This window comes from Podarcis filfolensis (assembly GCF_964270895.1).
Source record: "Podarcis filfolensis genome assembly, chromosome: 10".
In the NCBI taxonomy this organism is placed as follows: Eukaryota; Metazoa; Chordata; class Lepidosauria; order Squamata; family Lacertidae; genus Podarcis; species Podarcis filfolensis.
In genome coordinates, this window is record NC_139612.1 from 46,656,915 (window position 1) to 46,684,675 (window position 27,761).

Genomic DNA, 27,761 nt, shown 5'->3' on the forward strand with positions numbered 1-27,761 from the left:
CCACTCTTTGCCCCTTCACAAAGATGGCGGCGGCATCCCAACCGCGCCATCAGATGCCCGAGGCAAAGATGGCCGCTCCGCCTCCTTAACGTCGAGACGCAATGGCCGCACGCACGCAACTGCGCCGCCTTCGGATCCTTTGGCTAGCCAAGCAATGAGGTGATCGACTAAGCGGCGGGGAGGAGTCGTTCCGACGGGTTGTGGTTGGCAGAGCGTTGATCACGTGAGACTGTCGGAATTTGTTCGCGGAAGTAGTAGTTGGGGTGAGTACAGTAGTGGCTAATTGAAGAGGTGAGTGAGTCCAAGTCTTAGAGGACAGGGGAAGGGTAGATCTCTCTTCTGCGTATTTCGTAGTCCTTAAAATGTGAGTCTCAGTGGCTTAATAAAGGCTCTTGGGTCTAAGATAAGCAAGGGGGGTGGGGAAGCTCCCCTTTCTGCTTTATTTTCTGCTGCGATCGCCCATTGCACTTCTTTTCCATATCCCACCTTTAAACCAGAACCCCAGGAACTAGGTGCAAAAGACATAAGTTTTACAATTCGCCTTTGACCACATTCTGAGTCCGGGCATTTGCTCCCAGTGCCAGAACTGAACTGAGCTCACAGTCGTTTCACACAAAAGCCCACACATGATTATAACACTCATCATTTCAGCAGCCCAGTTTAGGTAGAAAAAGTCGTTGCTGCTGTTAAACAATTGAGCAGCCATTCAACAGGTGAGGTTTTCCTGGCCTTCATAAACAGTTGTATCTTAGTGGAAGTCTGCATGCCCAGCAGCTGCTAAAGGCAAAGGAACCCTGCCAGAAAAATAAGGTGATAGTCCCCCATGTGCTGTGTGTAATTGAGTGGAAGACGTAAGGCTTAAAGCCTTCCATATTTTTGAAGTGTTTTTGAAGAGTTGTGATCAGATAGCTACTTGATGTGACCAAAAAGCTTGAACTTATAACCAACCTTTTTATATCTGTTAGTTGAATTTCACATTCACTTTAGGAATATGCACACTTTCTTCATCAGGCAGAACCTATGCAATGCTGCATTTCATCTTGGAATATAATACAAGAGATGTCATGTACAGTTTCTTAAAGTTAAGTACAGGAAATCTGTGATAGTACAGCTCTGATGGGTTTCAAAAGGTAATGCTCTACTTCTGCTGGAAAATTGGTTTGTTGCACAGTGGAAGACAGATTCACATATGCAAGAGTTGGAAACTATGTTAAGATCTCCAGACTTTGAGCACAGTGTAAGGTCCACAGGAAAATGTGATTTCAGGGGCTCTGAATTGCCATAGTGAAAACATGAACATGGTTCAGTACTGTAAAGAAAAGTGTAAGAGTAGGGCAAATGGAAATGTCAGAGACATTAAAACGGCACCCTTTCTGAAAGTTGGTGGAAGGAAGTAACAAAACGGAAGTTACTTTAAAATTCCAAAGTTTGCCAATTTTTTTTCCTTTGTTGGTTTTTAATATGATTGAATTGGCTTTCTGTTCCTTTCCTCCTTCTATATGTATTTATATTGTGAATATAAATACATTATATTGCTTCTCTTGCTTGCCTTTTCTATCTCCTGGAGGTGAAACCATGAAAAAGGAAAGACTGAATGCAAAAATGTTAGATTGCTTACTCTCGTTATCTGTTTGTCAGCCCACCTCTCGGTCAATGTTAAGGGGCAAGTTTTGCCATCTTCCCTACTTTGTTGGAATACAACAGCTGTTTGTGTACATGTCAGTTTAAACATACCATCTGCTTTGGGTGAACCCTAGCTATTATTTTAAATAAAGACCTCATATCTCAAGAGCTCTAACCCTTCATCTTCAGTTCTTTTTCTTGGTCACTCTAACATGCAGTGGTGTGGGACAAAATCTTAATGAGCATAAACTTCCTTGCCATTTTCCTTTATACACTCAAAAGTGAATTGGAGAAAGTACAAACCAAGCATACAAAAATGAACAACTGGAACACTGCTTAGACTTAATAATTAAGCAATATATAAATGCCTTAAATAAATAAAATCTTCAGTTGTTAGTGGAAAGAATATAAATGTGTCTCCTTACAGATCATCCTAGGTGGAGTGTTAATAAAGTAGCCTCCAATATGTTGAAGATATATCATGAATGTGTTGCCTTTCCCTTACATCAGGAATTTATGAAACATGCGGCCCTCTAGATATAGTTGAACTCTAAATCCCATGAGCCCCAACCAGCAGTGCCAATGGTCAGAGGTGATTGGAGTTGTAGTTCAACAGTATCAGGAGGGCCACAGGTTCTGCATCCCGGCAGTAGGGAATATGATATTCCTCTGTCATGTGATGAGAGAAATTGCCAGCTGCTGAACTACACAGAATTTCAATTGTGCTTAGCACAATAAGCAGGATAAATACACTGTGCACAAACTAGTTTTATAAGAGAGGTATAGGAACTAGCTGGAGGGTTTCTTCTTGGTGGACTACTAATTGAGCTATAATGATTCTAGACTTGTAGCTAGGATTTCCAAATTGCAAGCCAAGTGTTGTTGTTTAGTCGTTTAGTCGTGTCCGACTCTTCGTGACCCCATGGACCAGAGCACGCCAGGCACCTCTGTCCTCCACTACCTCCCGCAGTTTAGTCAAACTCATGCTGGTAACCTCGAAAACACTATCCAACCATCTCATCCTCTGTCGCCCCCTTCTCCTTGTGCCCTCCATCTTTCCCAGCATCAGTGTCTTCTCCAGGGAGTCTTCTCTTCTCATGAGGTGGCCAAAGTACTGGAGCCTCAGCTTCACGATCTGTCCTTCCAGTGAGCACTCAGGGCTGATTTCATTAAGAATGGATGCATTTGATCTTCTTGCAGTCCATGGGACTCTCAAGAGTCTTCTCCAGCACCATAATTCAAAAGCATCAATTCTTCGGCGATCAGCCTTCTTTATGGTCCAGCTCTCACTTCCATACATCACTACTGGGAAAACCATGGCTTTAACTATACGGACCTTTGTTGGCAAGGTGACGTCTCTACTTCTCAAGATGCTGTCTAGGCCTGTCATTGCCCTTCTCCCAAGAAGCAGGCGTCTTTTAATTTCGTGGCTGCTGTCACCATCTGCAGTGATCATGGAGCCCAAGAAAGTAAAATCTCTCACTGCCTCCATTTCTTCCCCTTCTATTTGCCAGGAGGTGATGGGACCAGTGGCCATGATCTTCGTTTTTTTGATGTTGAGCTTCAGACCATATTTTGCACTCTCCTCTTTCACCCTCATTAAAAGGTTCTTTAATTCCTCCTCACTTTCTGCCATCAAGGTTGTGTCATCTGCATATCTGAGGTTGTTGATATTTCTTCCGGCAATCTTAATTCCAGCTTGGGATTCATCCAGCCCAGCCTTTCGCATGATGTATTCTGCGTATAAATTAAATAAGCAGGGAGACAAAATACAGCCTTGTCGTACGCCTTTCCCAATTTTGAACCAATCAGTTGTTCCATATCCAGTTCTAACTGTAGCTTCTTGTCCCACATAGAGATTTCTCAGGAGACAGATGAGGTGATCAGGCACTCCCATTTCTTTAAGAACTTGCCATAGTTTGCTGTGGTCAACACAGTCAAAGGCTTTTGCATAGTCAATGAAGCAGAAGTAGATGTCTTTCTGGAACTCTCTAGCTTTCTCCATAATCCAGCGCATGTTTGCAATTTGGTCTCTGGTTCCTCTGCCTCTTCTAAATCCAGCTTGCACTTCTGGGAGTTCTCGATCCACATACTGTTTGAGCCTTCCTTGTAGAATTTTAAGCATAACCTTGCTAGCGTGTGAAATGAGTGCAATTGTGCGGTAGTTGGAGCATTCTTTGGCACTGCCCTTCTTTGGGATTGGGATGTAGACTGATCTTCTCCAATCTTCTGGCCACTGCTGAGTTTTCCAAATTTGCTGGCATATTGAGTGTAGCACCTTAACAGCATCATCTTTTAAAATTTTAAATAGTTCAGCTGGAATACCATCACTTCCACTGGCCTTGTTATTTGCAGTGCTTTCTAAGGCCCATTTGACTTCACTTTCCAGGATGTCTGGCTCAAGGTCAGCAACCACACTACCTGGGGTGTACGAGACATCCATATCTTTCTGGTATAATTCCTCTGTGTATTCTTGCCACCTCTTCTTGATGTCTTCTGCTTCTGTTAGGTCCTTACCACTTTTGTCCTTTATTATGGTAATCTTTGTACGAAATGTTCCTTTCATATCTCCAATTTTCTTGAACAGATCTCTGGTTCTTCCCATTCTGTTGTTTTCCTCTATTTGTTTGCACTGCTCGTTTAAGAAGGCCTTCTTGTCTCTCCTTGCTATTCTTTGGAAATCTGCATTCAATTTCCTGTATCTTTCACTATCTCCCTCGCATTTTGCTTGCCTTCTCTCCTCCGCTATTTGTAAGGCCTCGTTGGACAGCCACTTTGCTTTCTTGCATTTCCTTTTCATTGGGATGGTTTTCGTTGCTGCCTCCTGTACAATGTTACGAGCCTCCATCCATAGTTCTTCAGGCACTCTGTCCAGCAAATCTAAATCCTTAAACCTGTTCCTCACTTCCACTGTGTATTCATAAGGGATTTGACTTAGATTGTATCTTACCGGCCCAGTGGTTTTTCCTACTTTCTTCAGTTTAAGCTTGAATTTTGCTATAAGAAGCTGATGATCTGAGCCACAGTCAGCTCCAGGTCTTGTTTTTGCTGACTGTATAGAGCTTCTCCATCTTTGGCTGCAGAGAATATAATCAATCTGATTTCGATACTGCCCATCTGGTGATGTCCATGTGTAGAGACGTCTCTTGTGTTGTTGGAAAAGCGTGTTTGTGATGACCAGCTTGTTCTCTTGACAGAACTCTATTAGCCTTTGCCCTGCTTCGTTTTGATCTCCAAGGCCAAACTTGCCAGTTGTTCCTTTTATCTCTTGATTCCCTACTTTAGCATTCCAATCCCCTATAATGAGAAGAACATCCTTCTTTGGTGTCACTTCTATAAGGTCTTGTAAGTCTTCATAAAATTGGTCTATTTCAGTTTCTTCAGCACCAGTGGTTGGTGCATAAACTTGGATTACTGTGATGTTAAAAGGTCTGCCTTGGATTCGTATCGAGATCATTCTATCATTTTTGAGATTGCATCCCAGTACAGCTTTTGCCACTCTTTTGTTGACTATGAGGGCCACTCCATTTCTTTTACGGGTTTCTTGCCCACAGTAGTAGATGTGATGGTCATCCGAACTGAATTCGCCCATTCCCGTCCATTTTAGTTCACTGATGCCCAGGATGTCAATATTTATTCTTGCCATCTCATTTTTGACCACCTCCAACTTACCTAGGTTCATGGTTCTTACATTCCAGGTTCCTATGCAATATTTTTCTTTACAGCATTGGACTTTCCTTTCGCTTCCAGGCATATCCGCAACTGAGCGTCCTTTCGGCTTTGGCCCAGCCGCTTCATCAGCTCTGGATCTACTTGTGCTTGCCCTCCGCTCTTCCCCAGTAGCATGTTGGACGCCTTCCGACCTGAGGGGCTCATCTTCCAGCGTCATAACTTTTATATGCCTGTTGTCTTTGTCCATGGAGTTTTCTTGGCAAGGATACTGGAGTGGCTTGCCGGTTCCTCCTCCAGGTGGATCACGTTTGGTCAAAACTCTCCACTATGACCTGTTCATCTTGTGTGCCCTGCTCGGCGTAGTTCATAGCTTCTCTGAGTTCTTCAAGCCCCTTCGCCACGGCAAGGCAGTGATCCATGAAGGGGGCAAGCCAAGTACTATTGTACTAAATCAGGAACGGAGTACTTGTGGCCCTTAAGATGTTATTGGGCTCCCATCGTCCCAACCACTGGCCGTATGGGGTGCCTCTAGTATTTTCTTGCCCACTACTCTACATGTCTTGGGTTCTCCACCCTGCTCACAAAAGTAGGCACCAATTTGCATAAACTTTGTATATGCTTTGTGTTGTATTCAAATTTATATCCTGTTTTGTTGATCGGGTGGAGGACTCAAAAATAAATCTGTAGCTGCACACCAAGTAATAAGATATTTGACCAGCTGAATGTCAGCAGGTTTAACCTGCTGAATTTCTGCTTGCCATGCAGTTGTTGAAAGACAAGAGCACCCTGCTTAATGCCAACCCTAAACCGTGCAAATAATTCTAGTTTCATGAGATGTAAACTTTTATGTTACAGTAGGTCTTTCATTCAAGATTCAGTTAAAAAGCAACCAGTGTTTTTAAACAGCATTTTTTTGGTGGTTTTTAAAAATTATACCTCTTAATAATTAGAGCAGTGTTATTAGCCTAGGTCAAACAGACAGCCATTCTTTCTTAATTTTTAGGGTTTGTATCTTTCACACAAATATACCCATTTAAGTGTTCACAGCAACAGCCCAAGAATGCACCTTTTTTCCTTCATGGGAAAGCAATTAATCACCCCCTCCATCACATTGCTGCTACATTAGCTTAACAGTCCCTCCTGTATTTCTCTAAAAACAAAACAAAAACACACCAAGAAACTGTGTAACAACAATGGACTACATGCCATAGTAACGTTGTTGTATGCTACTTTCTCTCAGCCCCTCAGTATTGGTACAGCAACACTGGGATACTTTGTAGGCCCGATATAATCGATGCTTTCTCAGTCACACAGAGACGCCCTTCCACCCACTGGCAATATGAAAATACTAATTATGGATTTTATTTGCATTTTTTTGGAAATGTTTACATACAGAAGAAACAAGAATTTTAAATGCATGAAACTGAACCTGAGTTAGAAAGGGCACAAACTCCTTGCCTTTGCTTCTGCTTAGTCACAGCTGTGCTAAAACTCTGGATTTTTTTTCACTGGGCAATAATCACTTCCCTACCAGGAAAGATGTAAAAACAGTTACAGAATAAGTCAAGAAATCCCCTCAGAACTAACAAAGCAGCTCTTCTCTATTGTCTAAATTTAGAATAAAACTTGTCTGTGACCCAGACATCGTCCTCTTACTCCACTGTTTTGAGAAGGGCTCTACTGGGTCCTGTTGAAGCTGTTTTGGGGTCTTCTCCTTGGGTTTCTATGAGTAACCCCATCAAGAGTGAGCAGCCTCCTATCTATCCAGTGTAGGGAACCACCCACTAACAGTGCCTCAGACTTATATGGATTGAGCTTCAGTTTCTTGGCTCTCATCCAGTTTATTACCGAGGCAAGACAGTGGTCCAACACATTCACTGCCACACGGCCGTGTCATCAACATATTGCTGACAGTGTAATCGAAAGCTCTGGATGACCCCCACTCAGCGGTTTCATGTAGATGTTAAACAGCATGGGGGATAAAATCGAACCCTGAGGAACCCCACATTGAAGGCTCCACAGTGCTGAAGAGCACTCCCCAAACGACTATCCAAGTAGGACCAGAACCACCACAAAGCAGGTCCACTCACCCCTAACTCAGACAGCTGGTCAATGGTATCAGAAGCCACTGAGAGATTAAGGAGACATAACAAGGAAACATTTTTCCTGTCTCTCTCCTGACATAGGTGCTCCTAATCTAATTTAATGGGATGAGTTACATTTTTGAATTTAGGGTTGGGAATGTTATCAGGCAATGGAATAGATTTGCAGCTCTTTCAAATTTATTATTTTAATCACGTATTTTTGCTGTTTTTTTAAGAATAAAAACATTTTATCATACTTGGCTATCTATAGATCTGTAGATATCTTTATTTTAAAAGGTAGCGTAGAAGTCTACTCAATATTAAAAACGTTTTTTAAAACCAGGAAAATGATTATGCTGAGGAGAAGATTCATTCAGTGGATGATGATGGCATTATCTGAATTTGAACTTTGATCTTTCCACAGCCTTGAACGAAGATAGCTTGCACTACTTTTTAAAGACATGCAGTTCTTTGGTCGGCTTATGAACACTTTAAACAATGTCACCGGCTTGTTTTCAAACCCTTTCCGGATCAAGGAGGTATCTCTGGCGGACTATTCATCTCTGAAACGTGTGAAGTCTGAAGATAGGATAGTGCTGTATGAAAAAAGTTCATCTCACTCTTGGGAGTGCCTTCTTCTTAACCCCAATAATGAAAAAGTTGCTTTCCGGTGAGTGGCAGGGAGACCTTGTTTAATTTTAGCTTCAATCTGTTCCTTAGACCTTAAGAAACGCTGATATAAAACCTCTTCCTAGTAGGAGAGGGTGAAATTGAGGGTGGATTGGGAAGAAAGGGGATCAAGGGGACTATGCAGGAATGAGGGAACATTGCTATAATAGCATAGGTTTTCATGGTTACTGTCCACCAGGCACTTGAGAGAGCCAGTGTGGAGTAGTGGTTAAGAGTAGTAGACTCATAATCTGGTGAACCGGGTTTGCGTCTCTGCTCCTCCACATGCAGCTGCTGGGTGACCTTGGGCCAGTCACACTTCTCTGAAGTCTCTCAGCCCCACTCACCTCACAGAGTGTTTGTTGTGGGGGAGGAAGGGAAAGGAGAATGTTAGCCGCTTTGAGACTCCTTCGGGTAGTGATAAAGCGGGATATCAAATCCAAACTTCTCTTCTTCCTCTTCTTCCTCTTCTTCTTCTTCTTCTTCTTCTTCTTCTTGAAGGGTTATAGGTTAGGCAGGTGGGGTGGAGGACAGTGGTGGCTGGTGACTATTGGGTCTGGTAGGGTGGAAGGCAGGGAGACCAGAGCCAATGACAGGCAGAGGCAAGTAATTTCAGTTTGGTCGCCATCATCCTTCCTGCTGAGTTCTGCAAGGGCAACACCAAGACTAGGGAGGAGAAAGCTGGCAGAGAGACCCACCCCCTGGAGTTGTTGTAAGTAGGAAGGCAAGCAGGCTGGCTGAATTGGAAGGGACCACGAGGCTCATCTAGTCCAACCTCCTGCAATGCAGGAATCTTTCACCCAATGTGGGGCTTGAACCCGCAACCCTGAGATTAACAGGCTTCTTCTCTACCGACTGAACTATCCCTCAGGTGTGTTTTGGTTCTTCTCTTTAAACCTTCTGGAGAGGGTATAAAATTGTCCTGTTCCATTAGGACTTTTGACTGCTAAGTTTGAGTGAAATCAAATATTTTGCAGCAGCAGCAAAACATTAATAGTTCTTGCCGATTGACTGGGGTTGTGGGTGTTTATGGTCTTGCATATTCTTAATTGTTTTAATCTTTGTTGCCAGCCCCACCGCAGGCCGGAGAAACAGGCTCTAATCTTTCTAAGTAAATTCCTTTTGTAGGCTCTTCCAGGTAGACCACGAAGGATTTGCCCTTGAGCACTACGAGCTGTACGCAAAGAAGTTGCGCCCCTTCTATGAGAGTTCCCACAATCCTTTGCAGCTGGAGGTTTTGCAGCAACTGACGGACTGTTTTCGCAGCCACCCTAGCTGGTCGCTGGCTCATGTAGCGGTAGAGGTTGGGCTCCTGGAGAGCTTCCGTCACAATCACATCCTGAGGTATGAGAGCTTGGGCTCCTTCTAACGGGGAATGACTTATATTGCAAACTTAGTTTAGGGCATTTCAAATGGGAGTCTGGGGGCCATCTTAAAGCCTTTTGCAAATCTCCCCTCCTCTCCTTTTAAGCCCCCAAACTCAGAGGCTTAAAAGGGAACCAAGGGGAAACTTGGAAAACTGACTATTGTTCTAACAGGGATGGGGTTTTAACTTGGGTGGGTCCTGTTTTGTTTGGAGGGTGGGGTTGTTTTAAATTGTTTTTAAACGTCAATTTGTATTTTTGTATTTTTTGGTCGGAGTATTGTTTCCCAACGTGGGGTGCACACCCCACAGGGGGGCAATTTTATTTTTAAGAGTGGCAATTTGAGAATGAGTTATTAACAGTTAATGGCCTTTTAGTCTTCCTCCACGTGAATAAATAAGAATTACATGTTGCAGGGGGAAAGGGCATCAGGATTTTAGAGATGCTTAGGTGGGGCATGGCCAAAAAAAGGTTGGGAACCACTGGTTTAGGGGCTTTTGTTGGGGAGTGTACTGTTTACTACTGTGTATACATTAGTATTGTTAATTGTTTGTTTTATTATGTGCTTTGTGTTTAGATTAAACTTATTGTATATTTTATGCTTCATATATGGTACCTTTGTGTTGTCAACCACCCTGAGACCTATGGATATAGGGCGGTATACAAATTTAAACAACAACAACAACAAGCTCTGTAGCTCTTCTCCTGCTCCTCTTTTAACTTTCTGAGATTGAGTACTTAAAAGGGGAGCTGGGATAGACTTGCAAAGTGGACAGGTGGGTGTCCCTGCCCATTTGTTAAACTTGGCCCTTGAGGCAGAACCTGGTAAGGATCACGCCTGTGGATCCCGAAAAGTCCCTGCTCTAATGATTGATTTCAGTGGCTCTGGCTTGTCCTATTGGAATTGAACAGGACAGGGGTGGCAATTCTTCCAGTCCCTGATCTTACCCTATATCCTAGATGGTAATCTTTCCTAGAGCACTGAATACCTGCTATATTGGAAGCGCAGCAGCAGTAGAATTTGGTTTGCTGTTCCACAAAGTAACGTTAATGAGCTTTTCGAAGCAAACCGTTTTGGGTGGGTATATGTGATTCTGGCTGGCTTTGCGCTTGGGCCTGGCGGTGTGCCCAGAATGCCTCCATCTTGCATTGCAGCTGCATAAACAGCAACAGCGGTGATAATGAATGCACTCCGGTGCACTTGGCCTGCCAAAAGGGAGACATGGAGTGCCTGCGGGAGTTGGTGGAGCAGTGCCATGCCCGTCTCGATGTCACGGACAAAAATGGAGATACCGTCTTCCACTACTCTGTCCGAGGGAACAACCCTGAGATCATAGAGGTGAGGATGTTAACAGAGAAAGGTAGGTTTCCTGGTAGAAAGAAGAAAATGAAGGGAAAGGTGCAGAAGCAGAGGAAACAGGAACTTTCCATGTCTGGAGAAGCTGGAGAGAGACTGTTCCCTATGAGTTTATGGGACTTTTCTTGCAGAGCCAGTGTTGTGCAGTGTTTAGAGTGTTAGACTAGGACCTGAGAGACGGGGGTTTGAATCCCCACTTGGCCATGAAGCTCACTGCGTGACCTTGGACCAGTCACTCCCTCTCAGCCTAACCTACCTCACAGGGTTGTGGGGAGGATTAAAGGAGAAAGGGTAGAGCCATATATGTCACCTTGAGCTCCTTAGGTGAAAAAAGGTGGGATATAAATGCAGTAAGTAAGTGGTTCCTAACCGGTGGTCTGTGGACCCAGAGGGTCCATGTAAGCCACTTGGGGGTCCATATCCATCAACTGTCTGCAACTTCCTGTTTTGGGGGGCTGTGCTCTCATGGGAGAGCACTGCGTCCAAAATCGGGTGAGCGCACGGCACCCCAAAGCACACACTTTTGGGTGCTGTGCTTTCTTGTGGGTCACGTGACTTGTGCAGGAGCGTGGCCCGGAAGACGTCTGGCCTGGTTTTGCTCTGGAGGGTATGGCGACACCATTCCCATAACAAAAAAAATACCGGTGAGATACTAACTTTTTCCAAGTAGGGGGTCCATGGCTTGGCTGTTGAAAAGTGGGGTCCGTAGTACTTAGCCAATAGGGAACTACTGTGTTAAATAAATGAAATGAAAAGAATGTTGCTTCCATGGCTAAGGGCAAAACTATGCATTATGAGGCACACATGAGATTCCCAATCCCTTGCTTGCCCCATCGTTCTGGTGTCTGTGTTTGTGTGTAGATGCGCTTGAGGGAAGGGTTAGACAGTGGCCCTTGCCCATTCACCAGTTTTCTTCTCTACACAATTTCTGGTCTGGTATTCCTGCTGAGTCATCTTATCCATCCTTCAGAGTCTCCAGACTTGAGTGACATTGTTCAATTGTTGCAGCTCATGGGCAAGAGGTCAACTGCCGCTTTGGACCATGTGAATGACGAAGGAAAGAGCCCTTTGCACCTGGCCTGCCAACTGGGCAAAGAAGATGCTGTTCATGCTCTTTTGAAGGTCAATGCTAAGTGCAGCAACATGGGAGCACTCGGCTACCCCATCCACATTGCCATGAAACACTCCCAGAAAAGGTATGTTTGCTTTTTTCATTTGGATAAGAGCGCTAGAATTTTTTTTTTTTTGCTAATAACTATATTTTTGCATTAACTATATTTTTATTCCCCTCCACCCCACTTCCTCCCAAAAGAGCCCAAGGTGGCGAGCAAGGAAACAAGGCCAAAATCTGAAACAGATTTAAACATAAACCACCTTTTCTCACAACGAATATGTTTTGGAGTTGCCTGAAGAAATGGCAATGTTCACGCCACACATTTAAAGCACTGTGGGGCCACTTTAAACAGTCACGGCTTCCCCCAAAGAATTCTGGGAGCTGTAGTTTGTGAAGGGTGCTGGGAGTTGTTAGGAGACAGCTGCCCCACCCCTGATTTAACAGTACAATATTAAAAGGATACATGATTGAACCGTAAAGGTAAAGGGACCCCTGACCATTAGGTCCAGTCGTGACCGACTCTGGGGTTGCAGCGCTCATCTCGCTTTATTGGCCGAGGGAGCTGGCGTACAGCTTCCGGGTCATGTGGCCAGCATGACTAAGCTGCTTCTGGCAAACCAGAGCAGCGCATGAAAACGTCGTTTACCTTCCCGCCGGAGCGGTACCTATTTATCTACTTGCACTTTTGGGCGTGCTTTCGAACTGCTAGGTTGGCAGGAGCTGGGACAGAGCAACGGGAGCTCACCATGTCGCGGTGATTTGAACCGCTGACCTTCTGATCGCCAAGTCCTGGGCTCTGTAGTTTAACCCACAGCGCCACCCGCGTCCCCTGATTGAATCATGGAGTGGGCTTAAACCTGGACCAGTTTTCCTTGGAGCCATTACTGGCACACCTGCCACTTCCAAGGCCCAAGGCACCATGCTTCCCTCTTGTTTTGCATGTGCACACCTGCAGGCTGGTTAATGGAGCCTTGGAAGTGTCCCCTACCTACTGAATATTCAGGGATCCATGCAGTTAGCGGGCAGGTGTTTGTTGTATCCCTTCATTCTTTTCCTTCTTGTTCTTCTCTTCCAGATGTGCTCAGGCCCTTCTTGATAAGGAGATCAGCCAGATTCAGCTGCTAGACCCACGCTATGGAGCAACGCCGCTCCACTGGGCCAGAAATGCTGATGTAAGCGGGTAGTCTGCTAGCTGGCCAGACATCTTTGCTTTAAAGAGTCTTGCTTTCCTGGTCATGCCTCCACAAACAGCTCCTTTCCATTCCCCATCTCTGACCTTCTGATCTGTGTAGGCTTGCTGGCTCCTGGGTCTTTAATACCTGCATGGCACTAAGATGCTTCGGAGTGGCTGGTGGCATGGCGTATGTCAGAAATGGGATAAGCTTGTACCTGCCGACTTCTTCCTGATGCTAAAAGCAGCCTTCCCCATCTTGACCTTGTTGGGCTGCAACTTCCATCTGCCCCTGCCAGCATGGGTTGATGGGAGTCATAGTCCAAATAATCTGGAGAGCATCCGTTCCACATGGAGCTGCTTATCCTCTTCCTGACCTCTCTAGCTGGAGTCCTCCTGCAGTGGCGACTGTGGAGAGTAATAGGGCTTCTGTTGCAGCAGACATTCTGTGGAATTGCCTCCCAAGGGAGTCTGACCCTTTTTTCATTTTTAGAAGGACAATAAAGATATTAATCAACACGGCATTTAGAGGTAGTTAGGGAACTTGGGTGGCATTTTTATTAACTGGTTGCTCTCGCTGCCAGTATTGCCATTATTTTGAGGGCCTTGTTTGAGTTGGTTTTTAGAGTTCCATTTGTAAACTGATTTTTGCTCAATTGTATGACACTCCCCATCTGACTCCCAGTCTCAGGTGATTTACAGTTTTATTTATGTAGTCATTAAAATTCTATATTGCCCTTCATCCGAGGATCAGAGGGTGGTTTACAATATAAAAACACAAAAATACGCAACATAATAACAAACAAAAAAGCAGTAACCCCCCAGTTTATAAGGTCATAGATTGGTTTGAGAACAGCAACCTTAAAATAAAACATGCAAGAATCATAAATATAACACAGAACCAGCTTCTTCAGAGTCCAATGCTAGCTGAAAAAAATTACTTTCATTGTTTTATGAGACAGAAGAAGAGAAGCAAGGGAGCAAGGATGCTCAAAGTGAATATTACAGGCCATAGCACTGAAATGTTTCTAAGTATTTAACTTAATTTTTTTCTCACATAAACGTAACAGTTAGAGTAAATATTTTGGTGTGCCTGAAATCTAAAATATTTATCTCCATACAAGCACTGTAGTGCTTTTATCAGCACATAGAGAAGTCATCTGATTTCTTTAGCCTTGTGGAGCTTTGGGTATTAAGTTCTCTACAGGGCTGTACTGTGGGAGTTTGCAAACATAAACAGCCTCAAAATTGTACAAAATAGATTTCTAAGACAAGCCCATGGCTGCAAAACCCCCCGCCCCCCAATAATACAGGCTTTCCTGACATAGATAGATAGGACCTTTTACCATTTCCTGCAAAATTAAAATACTGGCTACATTAAATTATACATAAGCTTCCCAGACCCCACTATAAGGAAGCTGGATCTCCTGAAGGACTTTTGTATTAGAAGCCCTTATACAAGGCTACGGTATCCTATGTTACACAAGAGGCAGAGCAAAAGCAAAACAGAATGTGATGAAGCAGAAAGGCACGTGCCAAAGGGTGCAGTTAAGCGGAAAAACTGTATATTGTTATGGTAACTGAGACATTTACTGTGAATTGGATGTCCCTCTTTCTGTTGTGTTTGTTGAGTTTGTCACTCAGAGGGAAGCAGATGGAACCAGCCTTATAAGTGAGAACAATGTGTGAAATATGTACAATGTCTTTATTGGTGAGATAATGTGTGAGTTGAGGCAGGAGCCTTAAACTTATAATTTTTGCGCTTCTATGAGCATGGGTTCATCTTTAAGATCAATGATTCTTCTCTTTGGCCTTAAATCTAGGGTTTTAAAAATCCTAGGTATCTTCCTTTTTAAATATTTGTTTATTGTTTCAAAAAGAACATAATAAAAAAAAACCCAACCCTATTCAAATGCATGCAGCGATTTCTCATTTGCCTAAAAGTATCTTCCCATATGCCCCAGGTACCTTATTCGTTTTATCGTTAAAATAAATCCGACCTCACCTGTCCCGGTGAAGAAGCTCTTGTGATCCAAAGTGTGGCTTTGTGTCTTTCCACCTTGTCTCCTAGATGACCCGGCTCCTCATTGACTACGGCTGCGAAGTGAACGCCCTCAGCAAGACAGGGGAGTCGGCCCTGCACATCGCTGCCCGGCGGGGGCGCTTTGATTGCACCATGGTGCTGCTGACGAATGGAGCCATGGCAAATGTGAAAGGGGCAGATGGAAACACCCCACTGCACCTGGCCATGAAGGTGGGCTTCTCAACTGCTGGATGCTTGCTTTTCCCGAACTGAAGGGTGGGGAAGGGGCTGAGAGGAGAAGGGAGAGAAGTGCATAACATCTGCAGAGAACACCCACCCCCCTTTTTTATTCTTTTGTTGTAACAATCTCTGTTCTGGTTCAATATATAGACATAACCCAGGGGTGGCCCACCTTTTAAGCCAGGTGGGCCAGATCCTAATCTCCAAAAGCCCCATGGACCAAGTTTGGTGGGTGGGGCACGGCAGCCCAGCAGTCTGTCACCTGGCATCAATATGACATCAGTGACAGCGGCGCTACTGAAGGATGTTTCCAGGTGGGTTCAGCAGAAGCTGCTTGCAAATGCACTTTAAAGTGAAGGCCACACCTTTCCCTGCCTCCCACTAGGTATCACATACAGCATCAACGGCAGGGCAGGTGGATGTAGTTTGGTGGAAATGACACCCCAGGCCAAATTAGAACCCTTGTGTGCCTATTCAGGCCCATGAGCCAAAGTTTTCTCATCCCTCAATCCTAGCGCCTCAATCTTCCTTTCCTGAATATTTTTGTTTGTCTCTCTGCACGCAACCCGTCTAGTTAAAGTGATCCTTCTGCATGAAGAGACTCACAGAAACCTAGCTATTTGGGTAGGATGAGTATATATTGGCAGCTCATAGTGTGTTTGCCAAGATGGCCGCCAGGTGGGCATTCCAGCTCAGGAAGCTGAGGCTGGAGGGAGCTCCTGGCAACACTTTCCCCTTTACAAGCTCTTTTCCTCCCTGCAGCAAGACCATCTAGAAATGATCAAGGCCCTTATTGTGTTTGGAGCAGATGTGGATGTCCCCAATGACTTGGGGGAGACACCTGGGTTGTTGGCGGCCAGAATGAGCAAAGGTGAGAGGGGGGACCTGTGGGGAGGGAAAGGGAAGTATGGGAGCTGGGTGGAAGACAATGGTCCAGCACTGCCACAGCTACAGATGTAAAGGAGAAATAGAGCTGTGTGTCGTCAGGATATGGCTGGCAATGTACTCCATAATTCTAGATTTGGAGAATCCCCTTTGTGACCTTGTGGCCTCTTGCACAGATTTGTTCTGCCCAGGGGAGGTATGGTGAGAATCTCAGGCCTAAGGAGCACAAACAAGGCCCCAGCTGTGGCGTAGGATTCTGGGGACCAGGCCACAATCTCAGCGGGTTACTTAAACCACACATCCCGCCCTCTCTTGAGGCAACCACCTCCAGCCCTGTGTTTTTTTTCAAACCAGGTACATGGGATTAGTCTGACTCACAGCAGGCAGCGGTGACCATTTCCTTTATATTAATGGATTTTCCTCTCTAATGCATGTGACGCTCTCACCATATCAAAGGTGCCAATCGGAAGGTGCTCTTAGACCTGCTGAAAATTGTAGGGATTGACCGCTTCCACCCACCTGGCATATCAGTACCAACTACTTCCACTTCCCAGGAAGGACTGCCGCCCCCGAGGAGCACTAACCAAAACCTAGGTAACAGACTACCTAGCCCTGTGCTTCTCTCTGTGTCTCTGCTTCACTATCACTGTTTTAGGACCACTTTTTCTTCCAATCTGGGAAGGCATTTACATGTCGGAATAAACGTGAAACTTGAGCACGTGATCATCTCAGTTGAGGGCTGAACCAAGGTTTCCTGTTGCAGTGCGAATGTGCTGGGGAAATCATGGCCAGTTGCTAATGGCACAGTGCTGGGATTCTTCCTTAAGGTCTGTTGCAGGGACGGATAAGCTGTGGCTTTTCAGATGGTGTTGGCTTCCAGCTCCCCATCAGCTCTCGTTAGCATAGCCAGAGATGATGGGAGTTAGCTTTGCCATCCCTGTTCTGTGACCACAAATGTCCTGACAGTATCAGTCATTTCCCTCTCTTTCTCCTTCCTCTTCTTTTTCTACTTTGCGATATTTATATGCTAATATTCCAGAAAGGACCAAATGATGATGTAGCTCCTGGTAAGTGTTTAGAGGAAGCAGGAAGGATTGCCATGTTCAATAGAAGACTTTGCCTTTTGATAGGGATGTTTGTATTATATAATGGTCATGGCAATGGACTGTGTGCTTGCTACGTATCTTCCTTGGATACAGCAATTAAAGGTATGAGAACCTTGTCTTCTATTGCATAGGGCCATTGGGGTGATGGGGAACTCAGTTCCTAGACTCTCAGGTTCCTAGTCTGCTGCAACTGCTTCTAAACATCCTGCTGAACAGAGTATTTGCCTTTCTTTTCCTTGGCTCTCTAGAATTCCAGGACGTCATTCATGTCTCTACAGCACTTGGTGCCTTGCTGAAAAAACCAGATGTGGTCGATCTTGCCACCGAGAGGAAAAAAAGGTAAGTGGGTGTCGTTAGTAAGATGGACTTCATCAAGTCTGCAATGCTCTGTCCTGTTGTGAAAACTGATAAGATTCAGAGAGAGGAGACCATAGTAAACCACAGTTAATGATGTACTTTGAGTGTGCTGATTCAGGAGAAACAAACTAGGATACCTGGCTTAGTGTCATATCTTTATCCAAGGACCAGGATTTCTTCTGCTCCAAACAAATCATGGTCTGTAACCCAAGAGCAAACCTTGGCTACAGACCATTGTTGAATTGGAGCAGAAAAAACCACAATCCTAGGTTCAGCCAGGATTGTTTCTCCCACACACCAGAAGGAAGAAGTTGCCCCAATTTGGGGCGTTCATGCAAACTATAATGTATGAATGAGGTCACTGCATGCCCAGAGAGGAGGGATCCCTACCCCATTTTCCCCCTACCTGCTTGCATCATAAGCAGGGAGGGGAAGCTTTCTGGCCCTCCAAACATTGCTGAACTCCCAACTCCCATCAGCCCTAGGAAGCACGACCAGTTGTCAGGGATGATGGGCCTTGTAGTTCAGCAACATCTGGACAGCCAGAGGTTCCCCACACCTGATCCTCAGCATACCTTTCAAGAACTACAGTTCTTCCTCACCCAGGGTAGGGAAGATACTTTGATGGTTAGTATGTTGCCCCATGAGGCATCTGAATTTTAGGAGTGAATGTGACCTTGAGAACATTAAACTCCTTCTCTTCTCTCTTCCCTCTCCTCTCCCCTTCTCTAGTCAAGACCGCCTTTTGAGTCTGGATGGTGGGGGTGTCCGGGGCCTGGTGCTCATCCAGTTCCTCATCGCTATAGAAAGAGCTGCAGGGCGTCCCATCCGGGATCTGTTTGACTGGGTTGCAGGGACGAGCACGGGGGGAATCCTGGCAGTGTCTGTTATACTAGGTAAGGAAAGCGCGCTCATGTGGGTCCACAGGTGGAGGAGGAAATCTCCCTACCTGGTGTGGGAAGAGTTCTGGAGTGAAAGAGAAAGGATGAGTGTTGGATATCTTCCTGGCCTAAAAGACTGTTCCTGCCATCTGTGAGAGAAGTGGCCCTGACTTACTGCAGCTTTGCCCAGGCTGGGAGATGCTATTGGACTCCCAACTTCCATCAGCCCCTGCGTGGCCAAACGCTAAGAATTATGAGTAAAGCAACATCTGGAGGGCGCCAGGTTGGAAAAGACCTGATGGATAATTCAAGAAGCAAGGGGTTTGCTTTTCACGAGAGATGGTTGGAAGTGGGTTTCACATTTCTGTCCAAGCTGCCACGTGGCAAAGCTGACTGTGTGTACTCCGATCCTAATCTACCCAAATGCTTGCTTTAGTCTGGTTTTATAATGCTTGGATTTTTGCAGACTTTGCAAATAGGGGAGGCACATAAACCATACCCTTCTCCTTGGTGATTCTGCCCCTTTCCTCTTCCATGTCTTCTCCACTAACCTTTATTCCACTTTTTCTATCATCCTTATGGCTGCTTTTGTATATTGCAGCAAAACATGGGTCTTCGTGTTTCCGCAAAAAGTTATTTTCTGGGTTTCCAAGCACTCCAAGTGCCCTTCGAACATTATGGAGGAGAAAACAGCACCAGGGCCGTCTTACCCATAGGTGCTAGGGGTGTGGGGCACCTGGGCGCCAGGCTTTCAGGGACACCAGGCCGAGAGTCCGGGGTCCGAGAGTTGAGTCCGGGGAAGAGAGCTGTGGCAGGCTCTTCTGCTGTGGGCGGCTCTGTGCTATGAGTTCGGGGGTGACTGAGCCAGCGAGACGCTGAGGCGGCCGGCCAGCTCTGCCCTCCTGTGTGACTGGGACTAGGCAACCGGGGGGGGGGTGCCGGGTGGATCTTTGCACCCCAGTGCCGCATATGCTTAAGACAGCCCTGAACAGCACCTGTGTGTGTGTGTGTGTGTGTGTGTGTTTGCACACATGCACACACACACAGCCCTTGGGGTAACACTAATGCCCTTTGCCTCTCAGGGAAGCCGATGGAATACATGCGCTGCTTGTACTTCCGCATGAAGGACGAGGTGTTTCGAGGGTCGCGGCCCTATGAGTCAGAACCCCTTGAGGAATTCCTGAAGAAGGAGTTTGGAGAGCATACCAAAATGACGGATGTCAAGCAACCCAAGTAAGTAAAACAGCAGTGACTGGTGCCCTTTGCATCTAGTACGGGGGTGGGGGATGACTGGGCAGAACTGGACCCATTGATAGGCCGTTCCAAACCAATGACAGGCCACACTGACTAATTCTAGTATTGTCCCCGACCCTCCCTCCCTTCTGCAAGGATGAAACTAAGAAGGAATCCAACATCCAGGGTGAGTTTTAAGTCAGAAGGCAGGCAGGTGGGGGCTGACTGAGGCCAGACTGAGGTTAGGCAGACAGTACCCCATTAGCCCTAATGGACTAGACCTCCACTGAGCCAAAACCAGAGGGATGCTGGCTTTGCCCTTTATCGTGATGGCTTCCTGATCTCCTGTCCTTGGAGGAGGGAGATCATATCTATGACCACCTGTCTGAGGCAGGACCGGAAAGCACATAACATGGTTTTTAATATTTAAAATTTTATTATGTTTTTATATATGCTGGAAGCCGCTTAGAGTGGCTGGGGCAACCCAGTCAGATGGACGGGGTACAAATAATAAAGTTGTTGTTACTCTGCTGACTCTCACCAGGTTTGGGTCACCTCAGTGCCGAGGTGGGAGGATTGCCTGGGGGTGCTGCCTTAAAATCCCATGGAAGAGAGGTGGGATATAAAAATAATATGTGAAGTTGCCATGTGCTGAGTCTGTCTAGCCCAGTACAGTGGTACCTCAGGTTAAGAACTTAATTTGTTCCGGAGCTCCATTCTTAACCTGAAACTGTTCTTAACCTGAGGTACCACTTTAGCTAATGGGGCCTCCCGCTGGTGCCATGCCGCTGGTGTGCAATTTCTGTTCTCATCCTGAGGTAAAGTTCTTAACCCGAGGTACTATTTCTGGGTTAGCAGAGTCTGTAACCTGAAGTGTCTGTAACCTGACGTACCACTGTATTGGCTAGTCTACTGTGGTTGGTAGTTAGGCCCAAAGTCACAAGAATCATAAAGATGGAAGGGCCTTGGAGATTAATGAGCCCAATCCCCTGTTCAGGCTGCCACTACAGCATCACTGACACAGATGGCCAGCTATCTCCAGTGGAGCCTTCACTACCTCCCAAGGAGATGGTTCCATGTCAAACAACTCTTACCATTGGAAATCTCCTCCTTGTGTTCAGCTGGACATTTGCTTCCCTGCCATTTCCACCCACTGGTTCTAGTTCTGTTCTCTGGAGCAACAGATATCCTGAGATCCTTTTACTGGAGATGCCAGGAATCGAACCTGGTACCTTCTGTACCCTCATCCCCTTACAACCAAGCTGAAATCTTGTCTTCATTCCTCAAAATCCTTACAGACTCATGTTGACAGCGACGCTATGCGACCGGCAGCCTGCTGAGCTCCACCTGTTCCGGAATTACAACCCTCCAGAAGGAAGAGGCAAATCCCGTTACAAGTCGTCGGGTTTGTTTCAAGCGTTGACCAGGCCAGAAGGTAAAAGACTCGCTTGCACAGCACCCTTGTGGAGTCAAGTTGCTTGTTGAAGAAAAGCAAGCCCCTACTCAAGGATTCTTCCTCCCCCTTCCTCGTTTTGTGTGTGTGCGTCTCCAAGCAATACTGATCATACATGTTATGCTGATCTCCATATAGCATGGACCACGTCTTGGGTGAAGTTGGAACAGATCAGTCTCCCTAGACTGTGTACTTGCGCCAAAATAAACCCTGTGCAATTGTGAATGCAACAGTGTACATATTCCTCTCTTCTCAGAGGTTTTCTGTTCCGAAAAAATACCTCATGGAGCAGGCAGTAGTGGCCAGCAGTACTTGGTACCACAGTAAAATCATACCATCCAGTGCGGGTTAAGTGACCCATCTTCTGCTATTCTTTCTCCAACAGTTTAGGTGCAGTCTCAGAAATAGGATTGTGTTCCCTCATTTGTCTGGGCTAAAAATCTACTGATGGGTTATCTTGTATTTTTGGAATCCAGCTGTGCACATTCCAACCAACATCTTCCCTGCCTTCATTTCACTTTGTGCAGGAATTTGTGATGTTGGCTGGCACAGTCAGTCCACTCCTACATTGTGTGTTGTAAATGTGTGCAATCACAGTCCTTCATCCTTTTCTCCACTCTGTCCATGAGCTTTTGCCAGCTGTGTTATAGCATCAGAGTTTGTCTCTTACGCCACTTCTGGCCAGTCTGTTTCATTCTTCTGATTGTTTCCTGGTCCTTATTTGCTGTTGCTGCCTTTAAAAGGTTTCCTAGGTTGTCAGTGTGAAAGTTCTCTGAACCCTTGGTGTTTGCTTAGTCATTTGGATGTGATCCACTGTTTGTCACTTGGGCATTGGAGAACCCACAGCTAATAGGGGTCTTTTGGCCTCAGCTCTCCCATCTTTCATATGGGGATAATAATGCAGACGTGTTTTAGAGATTGTCCTTGTTATGTGGATTATTGAGAGAATGTATGCACATTAAGCTTTTTGAACCTCTAAAGCAGGGATGAGGAACCTGTGAGCCTCTAGATACTGTTGGACTCACATCAGGCCCAGCAGTCATGGCCAGTGGTCAGGAATGATGGGACCTGTAGTCTTACAACATCTAGAGGGGCACAGACTCCCCTCCCTGCCCTGCAGTACTATGTGCATTCTTAGTAGCAACAGATCTTGTTCTAGCAATCAGCTGGATTCACATAGTTTAGTATGTGGAGAGAAAGACACATCTTTCTTTGTTTCCCCCTCACAGATCAGCTGATGTGGCAGGCTGCTCGTTCCAGCGGAGCTGCCCCAACGTATTTTCGGCCCTTTGGACGCTTTCTGGATGGAGGTCTGCTGGCCAACAACCCCACCATGGATGCCATGGCTGAGATCAACGAGTGCAACAAAATCTTAATCCAGAATGTAAGCTTAAGTGGCAGTCCTCATTGCACTTAAAATTCTGGGGGTTGTGGCCCCCTCCTACGGAAGAAGCATTTCCTCCTTTTTCTAAAAGCACCCAGAGCAGATCATAGTCAATACAAAGTACAGATAAAAAACAAAAAAACAAGTACAGTTGGGCAACCAGTTTTTAGCAGCTAATAACACAATGCAGTAAACAAAAACCCTACAACAGCACCAAGTGTAAAATGCATTGCACACTAAAACTAGGTGTTAATGCTTTAAAAATATGACAAAATACAGCTTTAGAATAGGTTCAGCTTTAATAACCGATGATCTTTGCCTTCCATTCTTCTAGGGTGAGGGCCACAAGGTGAAAAAGCTGGGAGTGGTGGTCTCTCTCGGGACTGGGAAGGCACCACAGGTCCCTGTGAGCTCAGTGGATGTTTTCCGCCCCTCAAACCCTTGGGAACTGGCCAAGACTGTCTATGGGGCTAAAGAACTGGGCAAGCTGGTGGTGGACTGCGTGAGTATTAGATGTGGATGGATCAGTGGAATGGAACAACCAGATGTTAGCAGAGAACGTCCCCATTTGGTGGGGATGGGAAGGTAGCAATATATTTACCAGCTCAGACTCCCAATACATGTGAAGGAATTTCCTTGTAGGGTTTCAGATGAAGACATTCACAACCCTGCTTAGAGATGATGGGGATTGGACCCGAGAGCTTCGGTATGCAAATCAGACATCCTACCACTGATCTCTGGCCCTTCTCCAGATCCTATTATAAAGGTTTCATTGCTAAGGAAAGTCAGTTCATTGATTTGGAGGAGCCCTCTCAACCCCAGTGTTTTCAACAAAATTTTATGAACCATGGGGAAGTGCCAAAGCGACATCTGGAGGGTATCATGCTGGCTACCCCTGCTTTAATGTGACATGCAAGCACAACCACTGTAGACTCGCAAGGACAAATTTGGCTGAAGTGAATGGACTCCGAGGTTTTCCTTCGTGACCGGATTTGCAAGTCGCTGCCACAATACAGACGCAATAATATTATGAATATTATGAAGGCTCTGAAAAAAAAAATCTGTTTCTACTTAGGGAAAACAGTGCATTTTCTTGTATTCTGCGGCTAAGCTAGAAGCATTGTGTTTAGGAGAAACTTTCCCCTCCAAGCCATATTTGTGCAATGCCTGCTTGTTTTGTCTTAGCCTTCTTTTACCTTGTAGTCCTGGGTATTTGAGTCATAGGATGGATCACTTCCTAATTGCGTTGATGTCTCTTTGCAGTGCACTGATCCAGATGGGCCATGTGTGAACCGTGCAAGAGCCTGGTGTGAGATGATAGATGCCCATTATGTCAGGTATAGGACTTGTCTACCTTGATGTTCTGTGCAGGTTGGAAAGAGCACGACTGGAACCCTCGAATCTCCGGTTCTCAGGGACTCTACATGGGGTGTGAGTGTGTGTGGTTTGCACACAGAAAGTCCCAGGTTCGATCCCTGGCGGCTCCAGTTAAGGGCTGAGAGAGACCCACCCCCCTTCCCAAACCTTGTAGAGCCGCTGCTGGTCATTGTAGACCACATTTAGCTATGTGGATCAAAGGTTTGACTCAATGTGAAGCAGCATCCTCTGTTATACTAAACCAGGAGATGGTTAGCATTGTGCCTCTGCTAATTATGTAAGCTAACAGCAGAACCTTACTCAGTGGCGGACTTTGGGCCCTCAAATTTCAGTGGCGCCCTGTGTCACATCAACCCCCCTCCCCACCTCTCACACTTTGTTGTACAGCATTGTTTTGGTGCCCCCTGCAGTGCAACTGCACTAGTCACCCTATCCTAGAACCGTCTCTGCTTTACTGCAGTTGTGGGTTACGTTTTGCCTTTCCAGAGCAGCAGTCAGCTGAGGGACTGATTTTATGCAGTCCCTGCAAGCAAGCAAGCAAGCAAGCAAGCAAGCAAGCAAGCAAGCAAGCAGTCAGACCTCTGGCAGGGGTAATCTGTCCCTGCCTTGATAGCCCTCTGAGAGCAGTTGCCCAGTTCATGTAATACAGTGGTACCTCAGGTTACATACGCTTCAGGTTACATACGCTACAGATTACAGGCTCCACTAACTCAGAAATAGTGCTTCAGGTTAAGAACTTTGCTTCAGGATGAGAACAGAAATCGTGCTCCAGCGGCGCAGCGGCAGCAAGAGGCCCCATTAGCTAAAGTGGTGCTTCAGGTTAAGAACAGTTTCAGGTTAAGTACGGACCTCCGGAATGAATTGAGTACTTAACATGAGGTACCACTGTATTCTTATGTAGGGTATAACTGTGTTGACAGTGAAACAGAGCTGCACTTTCAGCCCCCCTCCCAGTATCTGGTCTCTGTCCTATAACAGCCACACGTTGCACACTGTTCTCTGCAGCAAAATTCTTAACACAGAAGCCCCTGCTTATATGTAGGGGGTTTGTGCAGTTGGGACACCTGTGCAACACAGGTGAGTCCTTTCCTCACAGCCCTTTTGTGAGGCAGGTTCAGGCCGAGTGAAAGTGCTCTGGGTTGCATTATGTGGAGGTGCCGTCAAGGAGTGAACTTGGAAGCAGGCAGAAAGACTTTGGGGCAGAAGCAGAGTGAGGGCCTCACGAGTGCAACCGTGCTTTTGAAGTAATGTGCATTGCCATCTGAAGAACAGGAAGGAGAAGGAATGTAAAACCATTAAGGCCAGAGTTTAAAATTACCTAACCATGCCAGAGACAGGTGGTCGGTGTTAACTGAGAAGATAAGTCTGGAGAGAAGGGGGAGGGGTTGGGTGAGTCAAGAGCTTAGTCCTTAACTGTGGGGGAATGGCTCAGGCTGAAGAACTGGGGCAGGCTTGACGCATTTACGGGGAAAGCTAAAACCCCACTGGCCCCTTCCATCACCTGAAGAAGCTACTAAGTCAGCCTGGGCATGTCAAGTAGGAGGCTGCGCTACCTCTTCCTGGCAGCTGTATCAGTTGCACCTGAGAGCAAAGAAAGGAAACTGAAAGCACCGATGTGACTGCATCTGGCAAAATGCCATGGAGTTGGTGTCCAAAGAGTTTGCCTGCCAGAGCCCCTGATTTGAGATTGTCGGTGCTTTGCACCCGTTGCACTTTGGGGATCTCTAACTGAATCTCTACCGCACCATAGCACTCTCTTGAGTACAGTGGTACCTCGGGTTAAGTACTTAATTCGTTCCAGAGGTCTGTTCTTAACCTGAAGCACCACTTTAGCTAATGGGGCCTCCCACTGCTGCCACGCAATTTCTGTTCTCAACCTGAAGCAAAGTTCTTAACCCGAGGTACTATTTCTGGGTTAGCGGAGTCTGTAACCTGAAGCGTATGTAACCTGAGGCGTATGTAACCCGAGGTACCACTGCATTGGGATTTCTGTCTTGTTTTCCATTGCCTCTGCCTTCTATCTCAGAGACTTGCATTTTCGTCTCCAGTTGCCAGGCATAGGCCAAACTCTTTCTCTCGTTCCCATCTTGCAACACCCTAACGCATTCTTGGCACCTGCAGGTTCAACCCTCCTTTGGAGCTGGATGTGATGCTGGATGAGGTGAGCGACGTGATCCTGGTGAACCTTCTCTGGGAAACTCAGATGTACATTTTCAAAAACTGGGCAGAATTTCAACAGCTGGTAGATATGCTCCTGGTTCCATGATGCTTTGCAGCTCTGCCATGCCTCCCTGCCGCAGCGACCCTGGATTCTCAGCAAGGAGTGGTAGATTCCGCTGGCCTGTGGCTTGCCCCTTCTATTCATGGCAAGAAACCGACTGGAAGAATTGGAGGGCTGCACCCACCGAAACGTCTTTCAGCTTGCCCAGTTCAAGTACTTGCTGTGGCTGCTCTTTCCGGCATACCTGATTCCAGTACACCAGCTGCCGTTATAACTGGAAGGGGCTCAGTACGTTTTGCTTGGCTTGTGTGTGATAACATGGGATCTAACTGACCAGAGTTGGACTATCTCTGCTACTTCTGGGCATATTGGGCCAGATGCATTGTCTGACATGCTGGGTTTGACTAACGTGCCTTTCTGTCCAAAAATTATACATGAGCAGTTAAAACAAATTGAATTGCTTGTTTCTCTCCCCCATGCCCTTTCCTGGTTGTTTTTTGCTTCCTTCTTCCTGGTTCCTCCTTGCTTGATCTGAGTGGCCGAGAGGCGAGAGCAGGGAGGATCAGCTGGGTTTGACAAATTATTTCAGATAGTATTTGCCCACCAGCAGAGGTGTGGAAGGCTTCTTCTCCCTGCTTATGAAAAACTTCCTTAACCAGAATAAACAGTGTACAGGGGATCAAAAATTAAACCAAGTTAGCGAGGAGACCTTTAATTGTCAGATCCAATGGCCAGGCACACATTCCAGTGTCTGTTTTTTCCTGTTCTCCCATAGATTTGTTTCCTTACTAGATTCATCCCCCCCCATCAGTGCTGCTGCCTCCCCCCATCATAAAAAGTGCTGCTAACAATAACCTATTGGCTCAGTTTGCATGTCACAACAAACCGTGGTTAATGGTTTGCCTCCTTCCACTTTGCTCTTCCCTTCTACTGGGAGCAGCAAACCACAATCCTTGGCTTAGCAGTGCATCCAAACCTGGGGTGATTTGTTTGTGTCGCTCAAGCAATTTGTGATTGGTAAGCGCAGAGCAAAGCTTGGCTTGACATCCTACTCTGTTTGGAGTGAAATGAACCACGGTCCCTGAGCCCAGGGATCGTGGTTTGTTGCTCCCACTGGCTAGAGGGGAAGAACAAAGTGCAAGGAACCTTCTGCCCTGTAGGGATAAGCTGTTACATATGGTTTCCCATAATGTGCAAACACTGCCACTACTCTTGCATTTTGACTACTTTAATAGACTGTACTAGAACTACAGAAAAAATGTCCCGGAGAATGTGAAATCTAATTGGTGTTTCTCCCGCCCCTCTGCTCCACTTTTTGTAAATCACTCTTAGTTTGTATAAATGTAACTCTGAACTGTAGTGATGTTAATAGACCCTGATGTCTTCATGAAACTGACACAGTGTTAAATAAAAGGAAATGTGTGATGTGAAAACTGACTTGCGCTTGAACTTAATACAGCTTGAAGGCAGAGGGTTTGCTTTGGATGCAGAAGTTCCAGGTTCAATTCCCAGCATCTCTAGGTGCGACTGGGAGAGACCTCTTGCCT

General features: G+C 45.9%; 1 protein-coding gene across 3 annotated transcripts; it reads left to right on the forward strand.

Moving 5' to 3' along the window:
* On the forward strand, positions 1–27,647 carry PLA2G6 (phospholipase A2 group VI). Of its 3 annotated transcripts, none has more exons than XM_083573931.1 (17): positions 3–291; positions 7,804–8,049; positions 9,177–9,392; positions 10,568–10,751; positions 11,778–11,965; positions 12,959–13,055; positions 15,126–15,308; positions 16,080–16,188; positions 16,659–16,796; positions 17,557–17,647; positions 18,398–18,561; positions 19,629–19,779; positions 21,078–21,214; positions 22,462–22,616; positions 22,951–23,118; positions 23,880–23,953; positions 26,115–27,647. In XM_083573931.1, the coding sequence occupies exons 2-17, from the start codon at positions 7,841–7,843 to the stop codon at positions 26,257–26,259; spliced, it is 2,409 nt and encodes an 802-aa protein (XP_083430057.1). In that variant the 5' UTR covers positions 3–291; positions 7,804–7,840; the 3' UTR covers positions 26,260–27,647. The 3 variants fall into 3 exon arrangements, with proteins under 3 accessions (XP_083430059.1, XP_083430057.1, XP_083430058.1); XM_083573932.1 differs by having other exon boundaries at positions 3–263; XM_083573933.1 differs by lacking the exon at positions 16,659–16,796 and having other exon boundaries at positions 1–291.
* Positions 27,648–27,761: the final 114 nt, after the last annotated feature.

Excerpts from the sequence above, each read along its gene's own strand:
- PLA2G6 (XM_083573931.1), top strand. The coding sequence starts at position 7,841 with ATGCAGTTCTTTGGTCGGCTTATGAACACTTTAAACAATGTCACCGGC. Across the intron at positions 13,056-15,125 it reads ACTGGGCCAGAAATGCTGAT|ATGACCCGGCTCCTCATTGA; the intron begins GTAAGCGGGTAG and ends CTTGTCTCCTAG. Across the intron at positions 16,797-17,556 it reads GAGCACTAACCAAAACCTAG|AATTCCAGGACGTCATTCAT; the intron begins GTAACAGACTAC and ends TTGGCTCTCTAG.